Here is a 27972-nt window from a genome sequence, read left to right on the forward strand (position 1 = left end):
AAGAGATTCTGAGCTGCTTGGCTCTTTGTGAGGTTTTGCTGCACCATCCCCAGCACAGACTTTAAATTGGGGTGGGCAAACTTTTTGGCCTGAGGGCCAGATCTGGCTATGGAAATTGTATGGTGGGCCATGAATGCTCACAACATTAACAATTCAGAGATATTCAAATAAACTATTTTTAAAAGATACATTTTAGTGGAAATAAACATAAAACCTTACTATTATAAATACACCATCATAACAATGTATTACAATCATTAAACCAAACTTACCCCCCTTCCATGCCCTCTCTCTCTAGCCTGGATTTGTCGGGCATCAGACTCCAGTCATTGGAACTGATCGAGATTCACCAGCCCCCTGCTGTCAGAAGTCTCCTCCCACGTAGGTCCAACACCCCACAACTGTGAAAACCACCACTGAGCACTCCCTGGCCAACTACTCTTTGTTTTCTCTTCAACAATGGAAAATTAACACGACTGAAACACCTGAGTCACCTAAGCCAACAAGTAGCAGGCATGTGGGCTTGCACATTCCAGGCTGTGATGGCGCGTGAGGCGTGTTTGGGTTGTGCAGCTGGAATAACATGCATGCCCTCATGCCAGTCATGAATACGCGGGAGCGCCAGGCGGGAGCAGCGGGACAAGCCCCCGACCCCGCTACCCGACTGGAGCACTGGATGGGCGGAGCAGGGGAAGCCCCCGGCCCCGCTCCCCGGCTGGAGTGGGGCAATGGAGCTCGAGGGCCAGATTAAAAGGTTTGACAGGCTGCATGCAACCCCTAGTTTGCCCACCCCTGCTTTAAATCCTCCTTAAGCCTTTGCACTTATTCAGCCACCAGTTCCCCTCTGCTTCAGTGCCACCCTCCCAGGAGTCTCTAATGAGATCCAGGACCTCTGACCTTTCTCCCATACCGAGGTCAAATGGGGCAAACCATGTGGATTCTTGTGGCACCGCCTGGTAAGCAAACAAAAAGACAGCGCAACATTACATCCCAGTCCCTTGCCCTCTTGTTTACATATTTTCTCAGCAGAGATTTCAGGGTCCCACTGAACCTCTCAAGTAACCCATCTGTCTCTGGATGATATGGGGCACATTTCAATTGCTCTACCCAATACATCCTCCACAACACACCCAACAGCTGGAACATAAAATTCCCCCCCCCCCATCTGATGTCTATTGGAAAACCCACCCTGCTGAATATAGAGAAAGGTGCCTTAGCAACTGTTTCAGCTTCCACATTAGACAAGGCGGTTGCCCCTGGTTACCTGGTGGCAAAATCCACCATTACTAATAGAAACCTTCTGCATCCTCTCTCCCCCCCGCCTCTCCGGGTTGGCTGGGGTGATATCTGTGGCAATCCTGGAAAATCCTTCTTTGATTACTGGTAAAGGATGCGCAGGAGCCTTGCAGTCCCCTACAGGCTTTTTCTGCCTTTGACGTAAGTCACAAGTTTTTCCTTTACATCATTTTGAATATGAGGCCAAAATAATTTTTTCTTTAAGCTTTCATAGCTCTGTTCCCAAGCAATCGGCAAAAGGGCATTTGTGGGCTAGTAGCATGAGCGTCACAGAATCAATTGTTTATAGGGCTCCCCAGGACTTTTTTTTTTAACCAAATGGGGCTTCTGTGTACATCCTCCCCTCCTCTACAAAAAGCCTCCCCCTGTTCATAGAATCATAGAATATCAGGGTTGGAAGGGACCTCAGGAGGTCATCTAGTCCAACCCCCTGCTCAAAGCAGGACCAAACCCAACTAAATCATCCCAGCCAAGGCTTTGTCAAGCCTGACCTTAAAAACCTCTAAGGAAGGAGATTCCACCACCTCCTGAGGTAACCCATTCCAGTGCTTCACCACCCAATTAGTAAAAAAGTTTTCCCCTAATATCCAACCTAAACCTCCCACACTGCAACTTGAGACCATTACTTCTTGTTCTGTCATCTGCTACCACTGAGAACAGTCTAGATCCATCCTCTTTGGAACCCCCTTTCAGGTAGTTGAAAGCAGGTATCAAATCCCCTCTCATTCTTCTCTTCTGCAGACTAAATAATCCCAGTTCCCTCAACCTCTCCTCATAAATCATGTGCTCCAGCCCCCTAATCATTTTTGTTGCCCTCCGCTTGACTCTTTCCAATTTTTTCACATCCTTCTTGTAGTGTGGGGCCCAAAACTGGACACAGTACTCCAGATGAGGCCTCACCAATGCCAAATAGAGGGGAATGATCACATCCCTCAATCTGCTGGCAATGCTCCTACTTATACAGCCCAAAATGCTGTTAGCCTTCTTAGCAACAAGGGCACACTGTTGATTCATATCCAGCTTCTCATCCACTGTACCCCCTAGGTCCTTTTCTGCAGAACTGCTGCCTAGCTATTCAGTCCCTAGTCTGTAGCAGTGCATGAGATTCTTCCGTCCTAAGTGCAGGACTCTGCACTTGTCCTTGTTGTCTAGGTCCCTCTGTATCCTATCCCTACCCTCCAGAGTATCTACCACTCCTCCCAGTTTAGTGTCATCTACAAACTTGCTGAGGGTGCAGACCACAGCATCCTTCAGATCATTAATGAAGATATTGAACAAAACCGGCCCCTGGACCAACCCTTGGGCACTCCGCTTGATACCGGCTGCCAACTAGACATGGAGCCATTGATCACTACCTGTTGAGCCTGATGATCTAGCCAGCTTTCTATCCACCTTATAGTCCATTCATCCAGCCCATACTTCTTTAACTTGCTGGCAAGAATACTGTTGGAGACTGTATCAAAAGCTTTGCTAAAGTCTAGGAATAACACATCCACTGCTTTCCCCTCATCCGCAGAGCCAGTGATCTCATCATAGAAGGCAATTAGGTTAGTCAGGTATGACTTGCTCTTGGTGAATCCATGCTGACTGTTCCTGATCACTTTCCTCTCCTCTAAGTGCTTCAGAATTGATTCCTTGAGGACCTGCTCCATGATTTTTCCAGGGATTGTTCTTTTTATCTGGGGCACTACTGAGGATGGCCTCCCTTATGCTCTCTACAGAGGCCTCTACACTCTGTTCTGCAACAAATTCTATTTAGCTTTTGCTTGCATTAAGGGCTGTCTCAGGTGAGGGAGGTGACTCCTTCCTTCCCTCCCCTGCAGACACATTGCTACATTCTCCTGATAAGGGTGCAGAAGGCTCCTCTCCCCTCTCAGATGTCTCTTCCTTCTCAGACCCTACCCTGGCAACTCAGGATCTTCCCTCTTGCTACAGGTCACAATGTTAACAGCTTTGTCATTATGCCATTTCCCGCCAGCACATCAGCTGGAGGATAGATCTATCAACGGCTATTAGCCAAGATGGTCAGGGATGCAACCCCATGCACTGGGTTTCCTTACACCTCTGATTGCCAGGATCTGGGGCTGGGGTACAGAAGATTGATTACTCAATAATTGTCCTGTTCTGTTCATTCCCTCTGAAACATCTGGCACTGGCCACTGTCAGAAGACAGGATACTGGGCTAGATGGACCATTGGTCTGATTCTGTATGGCCTTTCTTATGTAAATTCTTAAGAAATCCCACATTCAAAGTACCCCTTAAACCATCCCACTGTAATTAAATGCTGGCTAAAGGCACAGTGCCTTTAAATTGCCTGAACATAAGGAATTCTACCTCCTCCCCTGGGAGCATATCACCATCCTTAATCACATCTCTCCTGACTAGAGAAATCTGGTCACCAGTGTCTCTCCACCCCAGCACACTTTACTATTTACCTTGGCCTCTTTAACAAACTCTTTGTCTACCTCAAGGAGATCAGACCTGACAAAATTAACTGGAATCTCCTCTGTCACCACTGAAGTCTCCAACTCAAGAGTAGCTGCACTAACCTGGGAAGATCTGGCACTCTATTTGGACTCCCCATTACTGAGGCGCTGTTTCTTCATGGGTTCAAGAGACTACTCAAGTAGCACTTTCTTCAGCCGTGCCCTTGGGTTGGAGTCTGATAATTAGGGTTACCAGGAGATGACTGGTACTGGGGTGGTATGAGCTTAGTTCTCTCCCCACCCTCCTTTTGCCCAGGAATAAACCAGGGACCCCTATTACACCAGGCTTTTGCCCTTCTCTTGAGGACATGCACTCTATGAATGGTCTCACTTGTAGGTATAAATCAGCAGCATCAGCTGCAGCTTCCACAGCTGCTGGGGACTTTTTTGTATTAACTTTTTTGAGATTTCTACACTTTAGGTGGTATGCCCCTGGTGTAATTTAAAACCTTTTTAACACTGACCCCTTAAACAGACCATACAACATAACATCATTTACAGCCATATAATTGAACACTTGTAAAGCTTTACCAGTCAGTTTGGGGAGTAACACAGTCATTCTCCGGTCATCATGGATTTTATGTACCTTGCATATCCTTTCGAAGGTGGTCAAATATTCTTCAATGCTATCAGTATCCTAGTGACTTGGGCAGAGTTTGTCTCAGCTGGTGATTCTTGGTGCGGAGTACCCATGGGGTAAGGATTCTGTCCTTGCATTTCTAGCTTTTTAAGCTCTGCTCCCTTTCCTTCCCTTATCTTTACGCTTTTGGTGTTCCAGCTCCAGTATTCTCTGGTGGGCCTCCTCTTGTGCTGCTTTCTCTGCCTCCTGCTGTTGTTCATATGCCTCCTATTTTTGCTTCTCTGTTACGATCTCCCTTTCCTGGGCTCTCTCTTTTATTTCCAGTTTTCTGATCTCTATCTTGACCAGCACTAACTGCATTGCTGTTTCACTGGAAATTGTGCCAGATTGGTTCCTTAAACTTGCCCCTCCTTTGGGCTCAGGCACTTTTAATAGATTAATAATAAGTTCCTCCTGATACTTGTTATCTTCCAGGAACAAAGCTTTCATCCTTCCATATTTGATCTGTAGCATTTAAGACACATTCTGCAGTTTTGCCAGCTGACGCTTGGTATGTTTAGCATATGTCTCTGATTTATTCATCCCATCCTTTCCTTTGTTCTATTTCTCTTACCCAAAATATACAAATGGAAAATAAAAAATCGTAATCTTTTACTTTAACTGTTTCCAATTTTCTGACTTTTGAGTTTTTTAGTATTTATTTTATCTGGTATATAAGTGTTTGGAGTGTGATCCTTGGCTAACCAGCAAATGGGGTGTAGATCTTGCCAATTGTGCAACAGTGACACTTCCCAGGGAGTACCCAGGGTTGAGAGGCAGCTCGCTACCACCTGCCCTTAGTGTGAGGAAGCCTTGTCTGTGCTTGCCAAGGGTCAGCTCCCAACTCCATCAGCCACAGACAATGCAAGTACCCCCACTGTCTCTCTCTACAGGTTAGTGATAGGCACACCCCAATCCCTGCATGTCCCCCTGGACCATCCAACTCCTGTTCCACCCTGGACACCTGCAGTATTCACAGATTTGCTGCTCCCAGAGAAGCAGTGGAGCCCAGATTACTAGCTGCACCTTAGATCATCACTCTACTTAACTGAGGTGATGGTTGCCAGGAGTGCAACTCTAGGAGAGACATGGGAAAAGAAGCTAATGGTTCGAGGGAAGACTTAGTGAGTACTGAGAGAACAAGGTTTAAGCTCCAAGGGCTGAGCTCAGAGACTTGCTTGATTTGGGCACGCTCCCTGCTCTGCCACCAACAAGACCCTGCTGAGGAATCTGTGGGTGTGGACTTCCTCACTCATGAGTTGAACATTGTGGCAGGAGGCGCACTCCTTGCTGAGCCTGGCTGATGTACAGGGTGGGTACCCTGGCCTGGGTCCGACAGTGGCCTTAAGGTCTTTTCCATTAGGTGCTTCCTAAGGTGAAGTTCCCGTCCTTCCCAGGTGCAACTGAGGAATGAACGACAGATAGTGCGCCTTGCTATGCTGTGGGCTTCCCTGAGGCAGTACAGACAGCACTGGTGCTCATTGCTGATCGAGAAGTAGCATGGGCAGGAAGCACAGATTTTGAAGCCCCAAGACCTGGGAATAGTCCAATACCCAAAGCAGGGTAATGGAGGGAGAGGGCCTCCCCAGGTCAGGTAGACTAACTATAAAACACTAAAAACTATCAGATAAAACTCCCCAAGTCAGGTAGACTAACTATAAAACACTAAAAACTATCAGATAAAACTCCCCAGGTCAGGTAGACTAACTATAAAACACTAAAAACTATCAGATAAAACTTTAAACTCCAAGACCATGCAGTGGTGAGAAGGAACTAGGGAATGGTTGGTCCACCCCACCCTTTAAGTCCTCGGTCAGAGGCATGAGGTGAGACAGGACGCATGTGTGGACCAATGGACACTGCTTTCAAAACTCTCCAGCTCCGGGTTCATGGAGCATGTGTCTATCCACAGTGGAATACATATAGGGACCAGCTCTCAAAGAAAAATTTCTAGTGTGGATACATAACTTATTAAATATTATCCATACATAACATTTCAGAATGATTATGATGATCACTGGGCTACTGACTCTTGATAGAGACCTTACATACCACCCATTGGTTAACTTGATATGGACACATCTGACTCTGGGATCCCTGTAAAATCCTATGCATTCCCTGTGCCCTCCATCAATTGGCACCAAGAGGTTCCTGCTTACAGTTTAAGCAGTAAAAAAAAAAGAAAGTTTATCTTCAGATGTGTTAATTTATTAATAACTTTCAAGAAAGAACTTGGTATTTTGTTTTAAAGAAACACTCAATGACTAAGGAAATAATTTTCATTCATACTAATTGGATACCCCAACTGGGGCATAACTAACATTAAAAATTTTTATAAACTCCTATTAATCAGCTGTAAAGACAGATTAGCAGCTAAAGTTTCAGCAGGGTCACATTTTTTAGTGTTGCCAACTCTCATGATTTTATCATGACTTTCACAATATTTTGATGTTTTTCTTTAAGCCCAACCTGGAGGCAAGTGCTGATGAGAGACTCTCAGCTTTTATTTAGAAAAAAATTAAGTTTCTTGATTTCATGGTTGTGGAGAAAAGCTTGGAAATATTATGTGAGGGCACGCTAAAAGCTCAGAAATCAGTAGAGAAATAACAAGAAAATCTCAGGTTTGCTTACATATGGAGTGTTGTATTTCAGGTATTTTAGTTATTATGTTCAGCCTTTAGGCCTGAACCGGTTGGGTTGGACTTACTATTACATGAGTTTCCAAAGCTATATTTAATTGGTATAAGGCAACACTAAAGTCTACATTCCTCAAAACAGGTGTTGAGTTCTAAGCATAAGTGACAAGTAAAATTTCTCATTGCATATGAAAATCTCCTGTTGAAATCAGAGAATCAAATCAGAGCCCATTGGATTGCAAATATTTGGGCCCAGATACTGCAAATACTTATGCATGAGTGTAACTTCACTCATGTAGGCAGCTGCCATTAAACACAACAGGATTATTTTCATGAATAAGGTTGTACATATGAGTAAGTGTTTGCAGGATTGAGACTATTTCCAGCCATACTGAAAACACCCTGCACCCGGCAAAAAGAAAAAAAAACCTTATAATGCTTGGCTGAAGCACTGGTAGATGAATCTTACTGTATCTACTATACGTCTTGCAACAGCAAAGGCTGTTATATTGGGAAAATTACATGGTCCATTTAGCTACCACTGTTTGATTTGCAGTTGGTGTGAACTCAGAAAAGGAGGGGAAGTCTTCTACAGAGGAAAAATTAGTATCTTTTTTTAAGACAGCTCTGAAATCCACAAAAGTTAAACGCAGGTTTGTCAGAGAGCCTGTTGTTTAAAGATCTTGAAATATTTTGCATAGCCTTATTAAATTATATGTAGGCATAATAAAGTAGTATAAGTACTTATGAAAATGATAGAAGCAGCAAAGAATCCTGTGGCACCTTATAGACTAACAGACGTTTTGCAGCATGAGCTTTCATGACTTGCATCCGAAGAAGTGGGCATTCACCCACGAAAGCTCATGCTGCAAAACGTCTGTTAGTCTATAAGGTGCCACAGGATTCTTTGCTGCTTCTACAGAACCAGACTAACACGGCTACCCCTCTGATATATGAAAATGATGGCTCTGCAATAATTCGAATGTTTGAAGAGCAGATGAGATGGAGCTATGTTCAGTTTTCTGTCGTCATCTATTACCATGGAAACAGACTTCCCAGCTTCAGTCACTACTCATTTACCAGTGTCTCCTCAAATGCAGTACATGAGAATTGTACAGTGTCACTGCAGTTTTGGATGAATTTGGGACAATAAAACTGAATACTGCAATAAAATAACTGGTGGTTTTCTAAAAAAATAAATTAAAACAAAGGAGGAAAAAGTAATTAAAACAGAAAAGGATTTGATATAAATTCAATTAACTATTCATGTTTTGTTACCTTCTTCTCTACTTCATGTCCTCTCCCAGGCACACTCAGAGGGTTTAATGAGTCCGGAGTGTCACTTAACTAGAAAATAAGATTAGCACAGCTAGATATTAGAATGTAAAGGATTTAATAAACATAATTAAAAGATCTAGTGCAATCACAAAGTGAGAGTGAAAAGGCCTATTAGGACTTTTCCTCCATCCCCACTAGCACTACAGGTCTGACAGATGCACAGTTCTGCTTCCTGGTGTAACATGGCTTTCTCTTCTACACTTTTATAATCTTATAGCTCTCTATAAAGAAGAGTCTGTAGATATCAGACTAGTGAGACCCAACAGGCTACACAGGCTAATAAGAGTTCACACTTATTCTTAAACCTAATTATCTAATGCCAAACACCAAAGCAAAATGTGACCTACCATGATTTCTAGCAATTCTGAATACATTTTGTCATATTTAGAATCAATGTTTTTAGCTTGATTGAAGCATGGACCAGTGTAAAACGGAATTAAGAGTCCCATCCTCTCTTATGCAGAAATTATCTACATAGAGGAGTGGAAATACTGCATTTCACCCAATGCTTCCTGTGAACCCCTTTCCTCTGGAGCCAAATGGGATCCACAGAAAGGCAGGCCCTTTTGACCTCTTAGTTCCATCAGTAAGGGTTCATTAGTGCTGCAAGAGTGGTGCTGTCCAGGGCTCTCCTAAATGCTATCTGCCATCAGAACCCATCTTATGGGAGTGGATTCTAAGCCATGGAGGAGGAACTGCATTAACTCCTGAAGACTACAGGAACTTCATTATTAACCACTTGTACTAGTATAGCACCTAGAGGCCCTAACCAAGAGTGTGCTGTACACACATGCGTAAGAGACAGTCCCTGTCCCAAAGAGTTTACCATCTAACTAGATAAGGCACCCAAAGGGTAAGAGGAAACTGAGGCAAAATACTTTTTCCAAGGTCGGTAGCTAAGGCAGGAACAGAACCCAGGTCTATTGTATTTTAGTCCAATGCCTTAAACACAGACCAACTTGTTTTGCTTTGGTGGGGAAAATTATTCAGTGAAACTTGACCTTCATCCCCTTCCCAATCCCCCTCCTTGTGCCCTCCAATTCCATGGAGCTGGAGTGGTCCTCAATGGGGCCAAGAGGGAATTAATTGGACACCATGCCATGGAGGCAACATGCCCCTATGCTCTGCCCCCCAAAAGCAATCCCTGGGTGCAAGGTGTTCTCTGCATGGGAAAGTACTGAGGCCCTAAATTTGGTATTACTGTATCATTTATGGGCATTAACTTAACAGTCTTTCTTTTTATAATTGTTCTTATGTTTATGCATTATAGAGCACATTTAAGTGATTCCTTTTAGCTTGGAGCTTGTGAAGCTTTCTGTGATACGAATTATAGCCTATTTGCATCTTTGATATAAAATGACTGGCTTGATTTTTAATCCCACGTTTTTCAGTTCTGACATACTGTATTTTACGTATACTTTGTGATTCTCCTTTTATGACTCATTAGAAGATAGTATATATCCTCAAAATTAGCATTTCAAACACATGCCAAATCAAATTGAGAACTGAAGCCATTAATCCAATTTACCTATACAATAATAATGAAAAACTACATGGAATATAAGAAATACAGCACCAACAATACTTAGCACTTCTAATCTGTAGCTCTCCAAGTGCTGCACAAAGATGCATATGCCTTCTTATTCCTTGTGTACAAATGGAAGCACAAAGAGGATACAAAGGCTTGAACTACACTAGAAAATTAGCTCGGCGTAACTACACCACTCCAGGTGTGAAAAATCCAAAAGATTTTTATATCAAGTGCTGTAAAGCTTCAAGTGAGTAGATGGACTTGTTAAATAGTGTAAAAAACAAACAAACAAAAACAGATAAAAAGATGCGAGTTCTTTGGAAATCCTTTCCCAGGCAGAGTTTGCACTATATGATTCAGTATCTGTACTGAAGGTGAACAGGGAGTGCAGAATGAAGGAGAAAAGGAAAAGCAGCAAATGTTGAGGAATTTGGTAGAGCCTGGTTCTGGGCATGTGTACATTTTGGGGAGTGTAGTATGGCTTCTCCTCCAAATGGCTCTGTGCAGGGGCATGGCAACAACTGAAAGCTAGTAAAATGTGGTAGCAAGCCAACCAGTGGTAGAGTATGAGTACCCACTGCAGCTCTGGCACCTGAGAAGCCTTGGGAAGAATTCTGGCTGAGCCAACCCAAATTCCTCCTCAGGCTGCAACATAGTTTCTCTGAACTTCCCTCCAGCAACGGCTGTGACTTAAAAACACAATCTGGCCCTCAAGCTTTAGTCAAACATCCTACTGCAAGGGTAGGGATGTAGGATGGGAGGTGGACAGCCAAATCTTCTGCAGGGAACCCATGGGTCAGATAGGAAAATATTGAGAGACACACAAACCCTACCTCCTGTGCCGCCCCAGAGGGTACAAATACAGTGGAAACAATACATTTCTGCTGCACAGGAGAGCCGAGAATCTGAGATCTCAATTAAGGGGGACTCCAGAATGCACTTCAGAGTGCAGAGCTTAACTCCACAATAGTGCGGGGGGTTGGGGGAGGGCTTTGTGGACAGATTGGGGCTCTACATCCCACTGTGAATTAGTGGGAAGAGATTCCATGTTCCTCAGCTACACACTGCACAAAGCTCCTTTGCTAGGGCATCGTGCAAGGGATCGAAATGTCACTCAGTGTGCTCGAGTTGACAGAGAAAGGTGCTGGTTCATTTGGAAGTGCTACTCTTTGTTGAGGATTAGTGTAGTGAAGGAGGGGTGCAGTATTTGCCATTTTCTCCATTAATAGCATCATTTTTTTTTAAATGGATAGATACAGTACTTTCCAAATACACAGGGAAATTATGTCCCTGCTCTCAGGAATTTACAGTTTTAAATATACAGAAAAAACACAACTGATAAATGCTCAGGTGGGAACAGATGCTTTCCTTCTGCCCAGGGGGTATGTCTACACAGCAGCTGGGAGCCTGCTTCCCAGTGTAGACATTGTCTCTAGTATGCTAAGAATAGCGGCATGGCTGCAGAAACAAAGGTGGTAGCTCAGGAGTGCGGGAGAGGGTATGGGATGCTGGCTCCAGATGGGGGCTCAGGGCTGGGGCAGGACGGGGTTTGGTATGCAGGATCTGGGAGGGGGCTGGGGCAGAGGGTTGGGGTGTGGGAGGGGGTTTGGGGTGCAGGATCTGGGAGGGGGCTGGGGTGTGGGAGGGAGTTCAGGGTGCTGTCTCCGGGAGGGAGTTTGGGTGCGGGCTCCTGCCGGGCGGTGCTTACCTCGGGTGACTCCTAGTTCCCTGCCTGCCCTGGGCCTACGCCACTCCTGGAAGCAGCCAGTACATCTCTGTGGCCCCAGGAGTGGGCCCATGGCTCAGTGCACTGCCCCTCCCTGCAGGCATCGCCCACGCAGCTCTCCGTTCCTGGCCCATGGGTGCCAAGGGGGCAGTGCCTGCAAGTAGGAGCAGCACATGCAGACACGCCCCCCAGGGGTTGCAGGGATCACTTCTGGGAGCAGTGCAGGGCCAGGGCAGGCAGGGAGTCTACCTTAGCCCCGCGGCGCTGCCGGACTTTTAGCGGACGGAGATTGTGATCAACTGTCAGAGGCTCCAGGATCGACCAGTCGATCACGATCTAGAGATGCTATGTTTGCCACCTGCTCTGTGGGAAGTCAGCCTTTAGAATAGTTAATACCACGGCCTCCTTCCCACCCAGGACACCAAGTACATCACCCCCAGTGCATATACTTGTCATTAGTCTAGGGCGCAGAATTTGAAAGAGCCTACTAAATCTGTGTGACCATACATAAAAAGCCTGCTGCTCTGGCTTACTGGACATTGCATGCGTCTGACGAAGTGGGTATTCACCCATGAAAGCTTATGCTCCAATACGTCCGTTAGTCTATAAGGTGCCACAGGACTCTTTGTCACTTTTTACAGATCTAGACTAACACGGCTACCCCTTTGAGTGTGATGTAGTGAATATGTGCATTTAAAATGCTTACTTTATTATCACTGTCCGAGAGCACTGTGTCCTGTTGAGGCTCAATCTCCATTGGGCTACTGGGTAATACGTCCTCTTCTAAACTAGCATTTGCCTCCTCCATTGTCCTCTCAGAAATTGTCATTTGTGGTGTTTGTCCAAATTTAATAGTCTTGGACAACTGTTGCTGAAAAACAAGAAAAAATGTATTTATGTCACGAATGAAATAAGCCGACTCTACTGCACATGCTCTCTCCCCCCATAGAATCTGCATAGTCTGCAAACAATTTGAAATACACAGGCTGATTACCAGGGCTAAAAACTAACTCCAGATTCAATAGCTACCACAACAAGGCAGAGAATAGGAAGCATAATTATCAGTAGTAACTCTTGTCCTCCTCAATCAAGAGTTAACAAAGACTCTTGCTGTTTTATTACGGCTTTCATAATACTAGTGTTTTCTGGACACATCAAAATCAAGCTTTCATTAAAACAAAAACAAAAACAAAAAGGTATATTTCTAGGCTTTATGGTTGCAAGAAAATCTTGAATTCATGACCCAAGTGCATCCTCAAAGGTCACAAACTAGAAGGCCATAAAAAGAACCTTACATTTATTATTTTTTTAAAAATATCACAATTATGGGGACCAGATATGATTTTTAAATGTTTGAGGATTGGCAATACTGCACATTAAAGGAACCTGATTTTCAGAGAATGCAGGGCATCTAGCCTCTGAAAAATCAGGCCTCTTTAAGTTGAGCTCCCAAAAATTCAGTTACCAAAGTAATTAGTAACTTCTGCAAATCTTGACCAGATGTATTCCCACTGCAGATCCCCTTCTGCCATGCCACAAGGCTATTGGTGTACAAGAGAGCACAGAAATCCCACAGTGAGGGTCTGCAGAGGGTGATGTCATGAAGGAGAACTATAATACATACTGGTAGGTCAACAGAAAATGTGAGTTTTGTAGCTTTTCCATCATTCAACTTTTCCTTTTCTGTTTCCCTTTTTTCTTTTCATTTAACCTTGTTTCTTGTCCAGAGAAGATTTAAAATCTTCTCTCTGAAATACTATAAATAAAAACAACGAGGAGTCTGGTGGCACCTTAGAGAATAACAGATTTATTTGGGCATAAGCTTTTGTGGGTAAAAAACCCACTTCTTCAGATGCATGGAATGAAAATTACAGATACAGGAAGATTGAAGTGTTCTCCTACTGGCTTTTGTATGTTACCATTCCTGATGTCCAATTTGTGTCCATTTATTCTTTTATAGGGAAAAATAAATAAATGGACACAAATCAGACATCAGGAATGGTAACATTCAAAAGCCAGTAGGAGAACACTTCAATCTCGCTGGACATTCTATAACAGATTTAAAAGTAGCCATACCTGAACAAAAAAAGCTTCAGAAACAGACTTCAAAGAGAAACTTCAGAACTTAAATCCATTTGCAAATTTAACACCATTAATTTGGGCTTGAATAGGGACTGGGAGTGGCTGGCTCATTACAAAAGCAGCTTTGCCTCTCCTGGAATTGACACCTCATCTGTTATTGGGAGTGGACTACATCCACCCTGATTGAACTGGCCCTGTCAGCACTGGTTCTCCACTTGTTAGGTAACTCCCTTCTCTTCATGTTTCAGTATAATAATGCCTGCATCTGTAACTTTCACTCCATGCATCTAAAGAAGTGGGGGGGGGGGATTACTCATGAAAACTTTCGTGCCCAAATAAATTTGTTAGTCTTTAAGGTGCCACCGGACTCCTTGTTGGTTTTCTGGATACAGACTAACACGGCTACCCCCTGATACTATAAATAAAGTAATCTTGAATTGCACCAAAGATAAAGTTAACAAAACAAGGAGCATTTTATGGCTGTCTAGAGACAGAGCCTCTGCCTGGTGCTTTTCGGCAATAATGACTTCGGCTTACACAGAGATCACAGAATAAGATCCTCCTTTAATGTACAGAAATTAATTTCTGTTATGTATGCCTAAAAGAATCAAATGTTTGAAAGAGAACATATTTTTAGCATGAGGTTTAGAAGAAGTAATGAATAGGAAAGAGGACGCTTTAGTATTTGATTTTCTTTCTGAATATTTACAGGAACCACACCTAGTGAAAAGAGAGAAGACTATGTGGTAATTTTCTTACTCTCTTTCAAGAACAGGAAATTCTCCAAAGAGGGTCTCCCTATCACTGTGAAAATCTCCACAAAGGAATGTTTATAGCAGGGATTCAAGTGAGTAACTTCCCTTCATGTGAATGTCAATTACAAGCACAGACCTCTGCACTGAATTTACCCCTCTGAATTTACGAAAGACACAATATAGGTTACAGTAGCAATCATATAAACCAAAGAGATGATTTCAACTCTGAATCAATAGCATGGTTTAGGTGAGAACTTGGCACGGAAACACAATTTTTGAGAGGAGTGGTAAACCTCAAAGTATTTCAGGTCAATCTCAATTCACATGACCATCCAGAAGTTTGCATTCTTGTTTAAATCTTAGCCAGATTAACTGAAGCCATTAATGTCCCATAGTGCCAAACCAATTGGTGGGGGGAAAGGGGGTGTAGAAAGAGAAAATTTCTCTATCACCAGGTTGATGAACTAGGATTGATGTTCCTCTACCTCCTCACTCAGGTATGCACAGGTATTGCTGCTCATCTGCATCCTGATAGTGGATGATCAAACATAACTTATGTGATTAAATGGACCAAGTTAATGGCAGAAAGTCACACCTGCTTAGATACCCAGAAGGAAATTTGGTCCCACTGAAGTCAATAGAAAAACTCCTTTTAAGAAGAGTCATTTGATGCCAGTCTTTTCAGACTTTTCCTTTTCTAGGTCTGCATTCTACCTTGGATTTACATGCCTTCACTGAAATAAACAGGAATTCCACATGCAGAACAAAACAATGGCCCCGTGAGGGTATGATCCAGTAAATTGCTGAGTGCACTCAACTCTCGCTGATTTTAGTAGAAACTGAATCAGAACCTAAATATTCATTCAGTAATTTCTTTCTTAAATTAAAAATGAACCCTTAATTTAGGGCCAGACTTCAATCCCCTAACAACAGATAGTCGTCTTGCTCTGAGTAGCCCCATTGGAGCCAGTGGGACGACTCTCAGAGTGAGGTATTCAATGTGAGTAAGGGTATCAGAATCTGGCTCTCGGTGAGAAAATATGCCGGCTGTCTCTCTGGCTCTATTGCTTACAAAATGTGCCTGTTTATATACAAATTCCAGTGCTGAGGAATAGAGGGATGGATGGGGTGCCTTGTAATGCACATATTATGACATTTCACATATACAAACTGTGCTATGAACACTGGAAGATGCCTATGAATAGAGCTATTGTAGAGAATGGTATGTGCAATAAAAGAGAAACTGTATCTTATTTGTTCAGATTAAAGAATTGTATTGTAATCTGGAATGTTTGAGAACTGTGCTGTAAAAAAATGCCTATCCATATGTATGAGGTTTTTTTTTTTATTATTTTATCGAGATTCCCAAGAGGTAGAACATTTATGCTTTGTGGTTCATATGTAGTTTTCAAAATTACTCCCAAGATTAAAGATTTATTCACTCAGATGTATAAGAATTAGTTTGAAGGCTGAAAATCTACAAAAGCCCACATTTCTGCATGGAGCTGGCTTCCTCAGGGCACAGAACACTCTTTTCTGTAGTTACTCCTAGCATTTTTAAATACATTTATTGTAACTGAATAAACTCCATTAAAAACTTTCCACTGGCCAATTGTCTTTCAACGTTTTAATCTCCAAGAGCTGATGTTGAGTGCGAAATGTCAAAATCCCAAACAGCTCATTATTACTTTGTCATCTGAAAGTGAGATGCAGACAAGGAAAAGATTATGTTCCCTTTACTAGTTTATGATATTTTCCTGTTGAACCAAGAATCTGAAAGGCTGTATATATAATAGTCCCCTGAGATATGTTTAGAATTATTCAAAATTTCCTGTATCACTATGTTTTCTGGCCACCTAATTCTAAAAGCTACCTGCCATTTGTAAGTATCATCATCCATTGCTTTTGATGTCTATTCTTTTCTCAATGCAACAATGTATTTTGAATTAACATTAAGAGATGCATGCCTTTCCTGGCTGGTGAAAGCCAGTGAAGAAAAACTATACCCACTATTAATGGGAATTGTTAATGCTTCCTTCTAAGAAGCACACCTATCAACTCCTTGAAACATGAAAAAGTCCAAAAGAAGCCAGTTACTTGACCCTGAAGAACTTTCCAGCCACTATCTTGTCTGGTATCTCATTTTGGCATCTCAAGTGGGCACAGTTTGGTTTCAAGAATCAGAGGGGTAGCCGTGTTAGTCTGGTTCTGTAGAGGCAGCAAAGAATCCTGTGGCACCTTATAGACTAACAGACGTGGGGGGAAAGGGGGTGTAGAAAGAGAAAATTTCTCTATCACCAGGTTGATGAACTAGGATTGATGTTCCTCTACCTCCTCACTCAGGTATGCACAGGTATTGCTGCTCATCTGCATCCTGATAGTGGATGATCAAACATAACTTATGTGGTTAAATGGACCAAGTTAATGGCAGAAAGTCACACCTGCTTAGATACCCAGAAGGAAATTTGGTCCCACTGAAGTCAATAGAAAAACTCCTTTTAAGAAGAGTCATTTGATGCCAGTCTTTTCAGACTTTTCCTTTTCTAGGTCTGCATTCTACCTTGGATTTACATGCCTTCACTGAAATAAACAGGAATTCCACATGCAGAACAAAACAATGGCCCCGTGAGGGTATGATCCAGTAAATTGCTGAGTGCACTCAACTCTCGCTGATTTTAGTAGAAACTGAATCAGAACCTAAATATTCATTCAGTAATTTCTTTCTTAAATTAAAAATGAACCCTTAATTTAGGGCCAGACTTCAATCCCCTAACAACAGATAGTCGTCTTGCTCTGAGTAGCCCCATTGGAGCCAGTGGGACGACTCTCAGAGTGAGGTATTCAATGTGAGTAAGGGTATCAGAATCTGGCTCTCGGTGAGAAAATATGCCGGCTGTCTCTCTGGCTCTATTGCTTACAAAATGTGCCTGTTTATATACAAATTCCAGTGCTGAGGAATAGAGGGATGGATGGGGTGCCTTGAAATGCACATATTATGACATTTCACATGTACAAACTGTGCTATGAACACTGGAAGATGCCTATGCTGCAAAACGTCTGTTAGTCTATAAGGTGCCACAGGATTCTTTGCTGCCTCTACAGTTTGGTTTGTGAGCAGAAGTTAGAGGAATACAATTAATTCCCCCCCAACCTCCAATTCAACCCCTGTGAGTGGGCAGTTACACAGCACTGCCAAGCTCTCAAAGTCCTGCCCCAACATGTCCTGTGCCCACTGTAAAAACAGATGAATTTTGAAAGGTAGCTCTTCTTCAGCTCTTCCAAAGTCCAATTAGGAATATGGAGAGAATCTTTCAAGTATATTACAGAGCACAAAATTAATGAGTGCATTAATGGGATGGGAATCACGGAAGGCAGCAATGAAAGGAGGGCTGGTAAGTAATTTCTTAACAGCCGGGTATGGTTTTATTTAAGAAGGAAGCTCTTTACATATTCATTTATTTTGAAGAACTGAATGCATCTGAAATGTAGGTGGACTCGCAAAAGCGTGGGGGCAAGGTTCCTCAAGAGCCTTGCTTTGTATGCATTTAGAACCCCATGGACAAAAATGGAAGGCACATGAAAAGTAAGACCTTTGGGGATTGACTATTTCTATATCCTGCAAAAAGTCTAATGCATTTGAAAAACAATGGGAAAGTATACAAACAAACTGAATCAAGAAACCAATGGACATGAGTTAAGTGACTAAAAGGCAAGGACTAACTAAAATTAATGGGGAAATATATGAGGGCAAAAGAGAAAAAATATTTAAACGACGACAAAAAACACAAAGGAAATGTTTGAGTTGTATTCCGTTCTCCTCTTCTGAGTGTTGTTTACTTAGGCCCTGACTCTGCAGGCTGATCCAGGGGGGTCAACACATACATCCACATGGAGTCCCGTCCCCCCCGTACACTTTCATGGAGCACCACATGGGTGCAGGGTGCACATATTTACTTACAGGATTGGGGCCAGAGGTTGTAAAGGCAGATCCCCAGCTGGTGTAAATTATCATAGCTCCACTGCAGCTATGCCAATTTACAGCAGCTGAGGATCTGCCCCTAAGTTCTTCAGGGAAGTGACCAGTCTTCTTACAAACTTAGCATGCTATGGCACATGAGGAAAACATTTTTTTTTTTTTAACATTTACACCTGCATAGTCACATGCTTGTTCCTTCTTACCTGAAGGGTTTTGACTTTGCCTAGGATTTTGTCCTGTGACATTGCTTGGACTGCCTGCTCACTCTCTGCTTGCCCATCAGGTATAAAAATACTGTCATGGGAAAAGGCTCGAGTGCCCATAGTATAGTTGGAGGACCTGAAATGCAATTCATATACACAGTACTTAATTTTATAAAGATACCCCAAATGATTCCTGCAGTTCATTCTTACAGTAACTCCCCTGGCCTATATCCTTTTCTCTGTTCTCTTCTACCTAGATATTTATTCTATCCTCATCACTGTAGTATCTGAGTGCCCTGCAGTAGTGCATTAAGCAACATGTCTGACATCTGTCACATATGGTTCATTTTCTCTCACCCACTGGCCAGAGGGAGAACTGTGGGCCGAATAGAGTGGTTGTTTTGGTAGGATTTTATTGATTTGATTTTTTAAACACACACATTCTATATTGTATATTAAGTGCTACTTAATGATATTTCTTTGTGTATTGAACATTGTCACATGAACCATTTGGTCAAGAGGAAAAGACCAAGAAATAAAACTGGGACTTTTTGCCTCATGTGTACACACTGACCCTAAAAGAAAGAAATTAACTTTATCAGAAGTGATTAGTAATATTTTGTAAAGCACAAGCAGTTTTAATTGAAAGGAAAAATAATTCATACTTGAAATTCTTCCTGCCCTAGTCTGAAATGGGGTGGTCCGTGAGATAAATTTTTGAACACAAGTAGCTTTTGTTTCCAAAGAAAGATGTTGAAATTGGAGACAGGCCACATGCGCATAATAAAAACTCTAACCTTATGAAACTCACCTGGTTTTATTACATTTATCAAAAAGTTTCCAGGTTTCTCCACAAAGTCTGGGCATAGTATTAATTTAGAATTTCACATAAAACCACACAAAACCAGCAGGGTTGGTTTTTTTTGTTTTTTTTTTTGGGCAAGGGTGAGGTTAAATGCAAAATGAGGTGAATTGACACATGAACCCATGGTGGTGTCAATTGAGTTTTACTTTGAGTTTTTCATTTGCCTGAACCAGAAACTTGAAGCAAAATTTAGGGGAAGCGAACCCACCCATAGCATAACCAAAGCCAATCTTCATGCAAAACTGCCAACTTGTCCCCAACTCTGGCTGCTGGATTATTTATTTAACTGAGTGAGCTCATTGACCAGTTATGAAAATAAGATTTCATTGACATTGCAAACTCCAAATTCTACCTCAAGACAGGATCCAGGAATGGAGGAGTAAGGTGGATTGTTACACGATGAAGAGAGAGAGAGATCTAGTGATTTCAACAGGGAACTAGAAATTAGGTAGTCCTTAATGCTAATCCTGGTTCTGATGAGGATTGCTTCTGTGATCTCAGTTTTTTTCATCTGTAAACTTGGGATAATACAGGAATGTTGAGAAGTTAAATTAATGTTCATGAAAACCCCTGAATGTGAACATTGCTATAAAGGTACACCCTACGTTTTATGATGATGATGGATGTGAACTGTGATAGAGAACATTGTGCCAATTTCTTATTTTCCTCTGACTGCTCTGTGGCTGCGGTGTACCAAAGAGCATATTTAAAAAGTCTGCCTTCGTGTAGTAACTTGGCAACTAAAATTGTATACAATGAGAAAAGTTAGCCTCACATGAAGACATCACTTACTGTAACACAGACAGAGGAAGCCAATGCACTCTACTTGCCTACTTCTAAAGAATTGCATTGCTGAAGTCAATTGTCTGAATGGCCAGAAGCCTCTTACATATCAGCACCAATGTAGGATTGCTTTGATACAAAAGATGATAACCATCACTTGCTAAGTCACCAAATGCCTGTACTAGAGGGTAGCAGCTCTATACAATTCCATGCTACATGGATTAGTAATATATATGGAAGACTCTCTTATGTCACTGCTAAATACCACAGAAACATGTGGATTTACATAGAGATGGTATCCAAGGGAATATCATGTTGCTAATAAGTTAACTCTATGTCTCCTCAATCCACAAGAAAGGGGATTAACCAAAAAAAAGTGTCCTTTTGCTTCTTTACAATGCATAAAGAAAATGTGATTTTTTAAAGAAGTTTTTTTTTTTAATATTAGAAATTCATACCATGACTAGCTTGGAATATTTTATGGCAAGTGGAAAACTAGTAAAATTATGATATCACAAGAACCAAGTGTGCAAAAATAGCCTGACTGTTTAAAACTTCAAAAAGGAATTGACATTTTGGAAAAAAAGATGTTTTTGTTAAAATATCCAATCATCCTGTTCCTTCGAATTAAGATGTGAAGGCAAAAAAAATATGCATATTTTGAAAACTTCAACAAGTCTTCCAGGAAAACCAGGGAAAACCAGAATTGACAGTCCTGGTGTTTCTAGAGTAAACCACAAATAAAAACCCTTTACATTATACAATATAAAATATTAAATGAGCTGTTCCCACCTCCATCCCCCCATGCTTTGTTTTTAAGTTTTCAAAATAGTCATATTCAGCTGTTGAGAAAGTTTGCTGGGAATGTATTTAATGTAGCCTAATATCATTGCTTAACTCCATGGGCACAATCCTTATATTTTAAAAATTAAAATAAAGTTTTACTAATAGCCAACTACCACCACATTTTCTGTTTCTATCAGATGTTATATTAAAATTTCTTACAGGCAAAGTGCAAAGGGGTTTAAAATATATACATATATACACAGATTATTTTAAAACCCAATAAATCATTAATAAAGCTTTTTGGGGGTGCGGGGGAGCCCAACTCATTAAACTGTTTCCCCCCATGTAGACAAATCAAAACTGAAGCAACTCATATTTTTATTAAAAATTAATATTTGAACAGCACATTGCATTTGAGATAATCAAATGTAGAGCATTTCAATATTTCATAACACTTTCACCCAGGAAACAAATACAACAGTTCATTTATGCTATGCACCTATTATAGATAAAATAATTCCATGGCCTTTCCCTGTTTACCTAATAAAGGTACATGCATGCCTGTTTAGGAATCTGTAGCAGAGACTCTATTAAAAAATCTTTTTAAAAAACAAATCCAACCCTTCTTTGAATGTCTGATATTGCATCATTAAGGAACAAGAGAGTGCTTCCCTAGAGAGCCTCAGGAAACTAGCACCTGGTGTCTTTCTGCAGACAACCACCAAGTGGTCCATGGACCACAATTTGAGAACCTCTGCTCTAGAAAAAGTCTGGAGCAAGTTGGGCCAACTTCTGAAGCCATGTGACACAAAATGTTTTTGATATGAAACCCAGAGGAAATTTGGTAGTGTTGACTGAATTTCCCCTCTGACTAATTTGGACTTGTTTGAACTGGAAACACAGGGCTCACACAATCCATAACCAAAGAAACTGTGCACATTGAAACATTACAAACAGAAACCACCATCCTTTTCACAAATCTAACACGAAGCAGCTAAAGGGAACGTGTGTGTACAGCACTGCTCAAAGCAGGGCTAATGGGCATTTTCATTTAGTATTTACTCTTGTCAATTGAGATGAGTGCTGGATTAAGGACACATCACCCCACTCATATACTGTGCTTTAAGGGCCCACCCCCACCCATGTTTTTCTAGTAGCAGCATTATTCAGTGACCATTGACTTTGTTTCTCAGCCACCCACCATGGACATGCACTGTCTCCTCCATTTTCTTTTTCATCAGCATTCTCTCCCCAGAGAGAAGTTTTTAGACTCCACGTTTTTAGTTAAACCAGGTCACGTTTATTCCCAATCCATCCCTGTTCATTTTAAGGATATTCACACAGCAAATTAAAAGTTAATGGTAACATTTCAAGCACTAAAAGGGTGTGAAGAATTGTTTTCAGAATCAGGATTTGTATACGTCCTTGCTTTACCTGCGAGTCAGATAACAATTAAGCAATATTGATTTCTCAGTTACAACTGTGCAAATCCATCAGCCTTCTATACATTTGTACAAGTTTAATTTAGTGCTTTACTTGAAGACAATGGTTTGCTTTGATCTTTTTGGGAGCATGCAAAATCATCAATTACAGATGCAGACACATGAGAAGGGAAGAGCCCAATCTGATTCTCAGAGTGCAGGTTGAATTTGAAGGGCTGTTGCTTAGATTTTATTTTATTTTTTTTTTTAATTTGTAAGCTGAACAAGCTCCAAATTACTGGAACACAATACAACATGGAGCCCCAAAATGCCATTTCTGTAGAGCCACTTTTCATGCCTGAACTGCAGTTTAAGCATGGTTTAAGTACCGTTTGTCTGGCCCTGGGACCAACCATGGTATGGTTAAAAACTGTGTTCTGGCCTAAATTTCTACTTGGGTAGAACATCTTTATACATTAGTATAACCTGTTTTTTCCATAAATGAACGTAAACTGTGCCTAAGGTTGTTTGAACTGTACAGAAAGGGCCTATGATTTACTCACTTTCAGCTTACAGTGCTTTTCAAAGCCTTCCAACAGCAAGTTCAATAGATCATATTATAAAAGTTCTTCTTTCATGTCTTATTCCTATGATGTTCTTTCTTCAGAAAGACTAGATTTTTAAAGATGTGGCATAAGAGGTATTATTGTGTTTCATTCACTATCACTACTAGTCTTGTCTATGAAGATTTGCTCAATAGTCATTGTACAAAAAAACAAAACAAAAAAAACAACAACCCAAAAACAAAACAAAAAAAACCACCCAACCCTCCTCTCAACATGCTTCTATAGACTACATTTCAGAAACCCTCCTTCCCCTCAACTAAAAGGCATGCCAGAATGGCTTTCTATAGTTGAATCTGTGGCTTTGACAATCCTGACCACATTTAGAGGCATCAATCTGTTCCATACTTTAATACCGCCTCCAGAAAACTTGGGTCAGCTATAGCAGCAATTTATTAACACTTCAGTTGGTAATATTGAGTTGATGACACTTCAGAGCCTGTTTGTACTGAAAATAATAGACTCATGACTAACTCATTTGTAGAAAACTGACTGGATTAACTGAATTATGAATGTGCTGTAGTAAAATACAAAGCACTTTTAGAGAATTCTTAAAACAAGTTATCTTCAAAGATCAGTAGTGGCATGGAATACCATTTCATTTTCACTTCCAGTAGGTAGCTTTTCAAAGGCCTGGTCTACACTAGGACTTTAATTCGAATTTAGCAGCGTTAATTCGAACTAACCGCTCAACCGTCCACACCAGGAAGCCATTTAATTCGAACTAGAGGGCTCTTTAGTTCGAATTTGGTACTCCACCCCGGCAGGTGGAGTAACGCTAAATTCGACATGGCTAGTTCGAATTAGGCTAGGTGTGGATGCAAATCGAACTTAGTAGCTCCGGGAGCTATCCCACAGTGCACCACTCTGTTGACGCTCTGGACAGCAGCCCGAGCTTGGATTCTCTGCCCAGCCACACAGGAAATGACCCGCGAAAATTTGAATTCATTTTCCTGTCTGGGCGGTTTGAATCTGACGTTCTGATTGCACATCGGGGCGAGCTCCGCAGCACCGGCAGCAATGCAGAGCTCTCCAGCAGAGGAGTTCATGTAATCTCTGAATAGAAAGAGGGACCCGGCATAGACTGACCGGGAACTCTTCGATCTGATCGGTGTGTGGGGCGAGGAGTCTGTGCTTTCGGAGCTGCGCTCCAACGAACGGAATGCAAAGACCTACGAGAAGGTCTCCAAAGCCATGATCCAGACAGAGGATACAGCCGGGATGCAACGCAGCGCCGCGTGAAAATCAAGGACCCCAGACAAGCCTACCAAAAAATCAAAGCGGCCAACGGACGCTACGGAGCCTGCCACCACTGCCCCACCAGTGACCATGGACTCTGATGATGGGACAGTGTCGACGGACAGTTCCTCGACGATGTTCACGGACGGGGAAGATGAGGAAGGGTTTGTGGAGGACGAGGCAGGCGATAGCGCTTACAACGCTGGTTTCCCCGACAGCCAGGATCTCTTCATCACCGTCACGGAGATCCCCTACCAACCCTCCCCGGCCAGGAACCCGGATCCTGAATCAGGGGTAGGATCTGTCGGTAAGTGCTTTAACCATGTTAACTTTTATTCTTAATATAACAGGAATCTGAAGTGTGTGAAAAGGAGGTCTCTGTATATATGGTGATAGAACAGAAATCCTCCTGGGAGAATGCCACGAAGCTCTCCTGCCGTTAATCGATAAGCATCAGCAGGAGGTTCCTGGGGAGAGCTGCCTTATTGGGTGCTCCGTGGTAGCACACTTTTCCGCGCGAGGCTTTCACGCGGTATTCAGGGAGCACTGCCTCCCAGAGCACGGCTGCATAGGTCCGTGGTTCGTGCTAGATTTCACGCAGCATGCGCTCTCTATCTCCTTCAGTGCCCGTCCTCACGGTGATCTCGCTCGGAGACTCCTGCATCTAAGTAGGGGAAGAAATGTTACGTTACGCCTGGTCCAAAGTATTTTTAATAAATAAACGGACAGACGGCATAGCACAGACTCAGCACGCAGCTGCGTGACGAGCGTAACGGAAAGCCAAAGAATCAAATGGACGCTCATGGAGGGAGGGGGGAACGAGGACGCAAGGTATCCCACAGTTCCTGCTGTCTCCGAAAAGCATTTGCATTCTTGGCTGATCTCCAAATGCTTCTAGGGTCAAACACAGTGTCCGCGGTGGGTCGGGGCATAGCTCGGCAATTTACGCACCCCCCCGACCCCCAGAAGTTAAAGGGAAAACAATCCTCTGTTGAGTCTTTTACATGTCACCGTATCTGTACTGAATGCTGCAGATAGACGCGATGGTGCAGCACTCAACACCAACATCCTTGCTCCCCCCACGCTATGGATGGCTGATGATGAGGATGCATTTCCATCTTTCCCAATAAGATGGAAATCCATCCTCATCATCAGCCTATTGGCACATGGGGCAGTGCAAAAGGGCTGGTAACCATGACAACCGTACCAACTTGCTTGGGACCGGTCGGTCAAGGCCGCCTGTTGCTAATTTTTCATGGTAGATGGTGCAGTATGGCTGGTAACCGTCCTCATCATTGCAACAGGGGGCTGAGCTCCATCAGCCCCCACCCTTCATTGTAAAGAAAAGATTCAATTGCCCCTGGACTAGCAGAGGGATGAGTGGCTCCCTCCTCCACACCCCTTAATGTCATCTCTGGACTATCATTGCAGCTGGAGTCTTCCTTCCACTCATTTCTCACAAACGACTACCTGTGTCTTGTTCATGCATTCTATATTACTTCATCACACAAGTGGGGGGACAATGGTATTGGAACCCAGGAAGGCTGGGGGAAGAACGGAATGAACAGCTGGGGTTGTTTCAGGAGCACACCCTGTGAATAGCGTTCAGCTCAAAATTTATGCAGGATTGGACAGAGAGCAGCTGTGGTCTCTGGTTGTATGATACAGTGGTTCTCTAGTACACTTGCCCATAATCTAGGCAGGACTGATTCTATTTTTAGATACCCAAAAAGGAGGGATTGACTCGGGGAGTCATTCCCAAATTTTGCTTTTGCGCCCCTGGCTGATCGACCAGGGGCACTTATGACAGCACCAAATGGCGCAGTGCAAAAGGACAGGTAACCATGACCATCTTATTACCGTCTTCTTACCAGTTCATGGTATGGTAGACGGTCCAGTATGCCTGGTAACCATCGCTGCTGTCATGCAAAAGCATAAGCATGCTGCTGTGTAGCGCTGCTGGTCCGCCTCTGTCAGCGGCATCCAGTACACATACGGTGACATACACAAAAGGCAAAATAGGGTCCATTGTTGCCACTCTATGGCGTGTGCCAGGGCATTTCATGGAAAACGTGCTCGAAATGATTGTCTGCCGTTGCTTTCCCGGAGGAAGGAATGACTGGCGACATTTACCCAGAATCCACCGCGCAAATGATTTGTGCAACAGCAGGCACAGGGGTCTCAACAAAAAATTCAGAGACAGCCTAGACTCAGTTAATTGTTCGCAAAAAAGTATCATTGCAAGGAATTAACTAACTGTTTCCCATCTCACAGCTTCCACTGTCTCCAGACCTTCCACAGCATCCACCTCGCAGAGGCTGGCGAAGATTAGGCGGCGAAAGAAAAAGACAAGGGACACGATTTTCGATGAATGTGTGGGCTGCTACCTAGCCGAGGCGGACCAGCAGAGGCAGTGGAGGGAGAAAGTCTCTCTGTACCAGCGCTCACACAGCGAATGGGAGGAGAGGTGGCGTGAGGAACACAAGCAGGCGACTCAAGCAATGCTTGTACTACTGAGGGAGCAAACGGACACGCTCCGGCGACTTGTGTATGTTCTGCAGGACCGCTGCAGGACAGAGCCCCCGGCAGTATCTCTGCAACCGCCCTCCCCCGCCACAAAGTCACATACCCCCCTCACCCTAAATAACCAGGAGGATGCCCGCCCTGGGCCGTGAATACTGTCACTGCACCCCAGCAGAGTGCTCAAGTAACCAAAAGCTCTCATACCCTACGTTTGCATAAGTCCTTCCCTTCCGGACTCAAACAAGTCCCAATCCCAGTCCCATCCCATAACTGTGTACTTAAGTAATAAAAATACTTTGCTGTTAAGTACTGTTTCCGTCATGTTTCTTCACTGAAGACTGTGTTTGAATGGGGTGCGTGGGGAAGTGCGTTGCTAATTGCATAGGACAGGCACCTTTCGCAGGGTACAGACACGGGGGCCGGATCAGCAGCGGGTAACACACACAGTGCAGTCAGCAGGCACCATGGTCGGTATGGGAGGTGGTTTCCAGGTTCTGTGTGGGCGGTGGGGATGTGACTTTTTAGCGGGGGAGGGCGGGTACAGATCTTATACAGCGGTCCTTGTCGTGGACCGCTGAGTCACGCAGCAGAGGAATCTGTATCCGTCCTCCTCCGCCACAAGGCCACATAGCCCCCCGCACACAGAATCCCAAAAAGGAGGGATGGCAGGCTCCGTTGAAACAAGCAGTCCGGCAATGCGGACCGCTGTACGAGCAGGAGCCTGTCATTCCTTGAGTTTAGAGGCGGTCTTTACATCAGCGCACACCCTACCCACCGCAGTCTGCGTTCCAGTTTCGACCCTTTAACGAAAAGTCATGAATAAAGAAACCTCTCCTCAGTAACAGTGTGACATGTATTTTATTTTTACACGTGTCTTGGAAGTGGAGGAAACGGGGAGAACGGGGTATTTAACCGAAGAGGAGAGTCAACAGTAACTGGGTAAAGAAACAGGGGCAGGTTCAGCTTCTCTGTAAAGAAACTGAACAGTCACAGGTCACGCTGCTCGCTGGTATTTAAAGAGTTCCTTGTCGCTGTCCCAGGCGCCTGTATAGGGCTTCATGAGCAAGTGCATTAGCGGGCAGG

At 43.1% G+C, this 27972-nt stretch overlaps 2 protein-coding genes across 3 annotated transcripts in view; one reads left to right on the forward strand and one right to left on the reverse strand.

Moving 5' to 3' along the window:
• Positions 1 to 15789, forward strand: part of AASDH (aminoadipate-semialdehyde dehydrogenase) — an 88741-nt gene extending 72952 nt beyond the window's left edge. The window contains exons 16-17 of one of the 2 annotated variants that reach the window (XM_045017943.1): positions 14427 to 14562; positions 14968 to 15789. In XM_045017943.1, the coding sequence (XP_044873878.1) occupies positions 14427 to 14551 (125 nt within the window). In that variant the 3' untranslated portion in view covers positions 14552 to 14562; positions 14968 to 15789. Of the gene's footprint in view, positions 1 to 13150; positions 13228 to 14426; positions 14563 to 14967 lie in introns of those variants that run through there. The other variant, XM_045017944.1, reaches the window with a different exon arrangement.
• CRACD (capping protein inhibiting regulator of actin dynamics) overlaps positions 1 to 27972 on the reverse strand; it is a 256321-nt gene that overhangs the window by 59138 nt on the left and 169211 nt on the right. Inside the window, exons 5-7 of the mRNA XM_045017941.1 lie at positions 18650 to 18785; positions 12340 to 12504; positions 8317 to 8385 (exon numbers count right to left, since the gene is read on the reverse strand). Of these exons, the coding sequence (XP_044873876.1) occupies positions 8317 to 8385; positions 12340 to 12504; positions 18650 to 18785 (370 nt within the window). The remainder of the gene's footprint in view (positions 1 to 8316; positions 8386 to 12339; positions 12505 to 18649; positions 18786 to 27972) is intronic.

The sequence above is a fragment of the Mauremys mutica genome, chromosome 5 (genome assembly GCF_020497125.1).
Source record: "Mauremys mutica isolate MM-2020 ecotype Southern chromosome 5, ASM2049712v1, whole genome shotgun sequence".
In the NCBI taxonomy this organism is placed as follows: Eukaryota; Metazoa; Chordata; order Testudines; family Geoemydidae; genus Mauremys; species Mauremys mutica.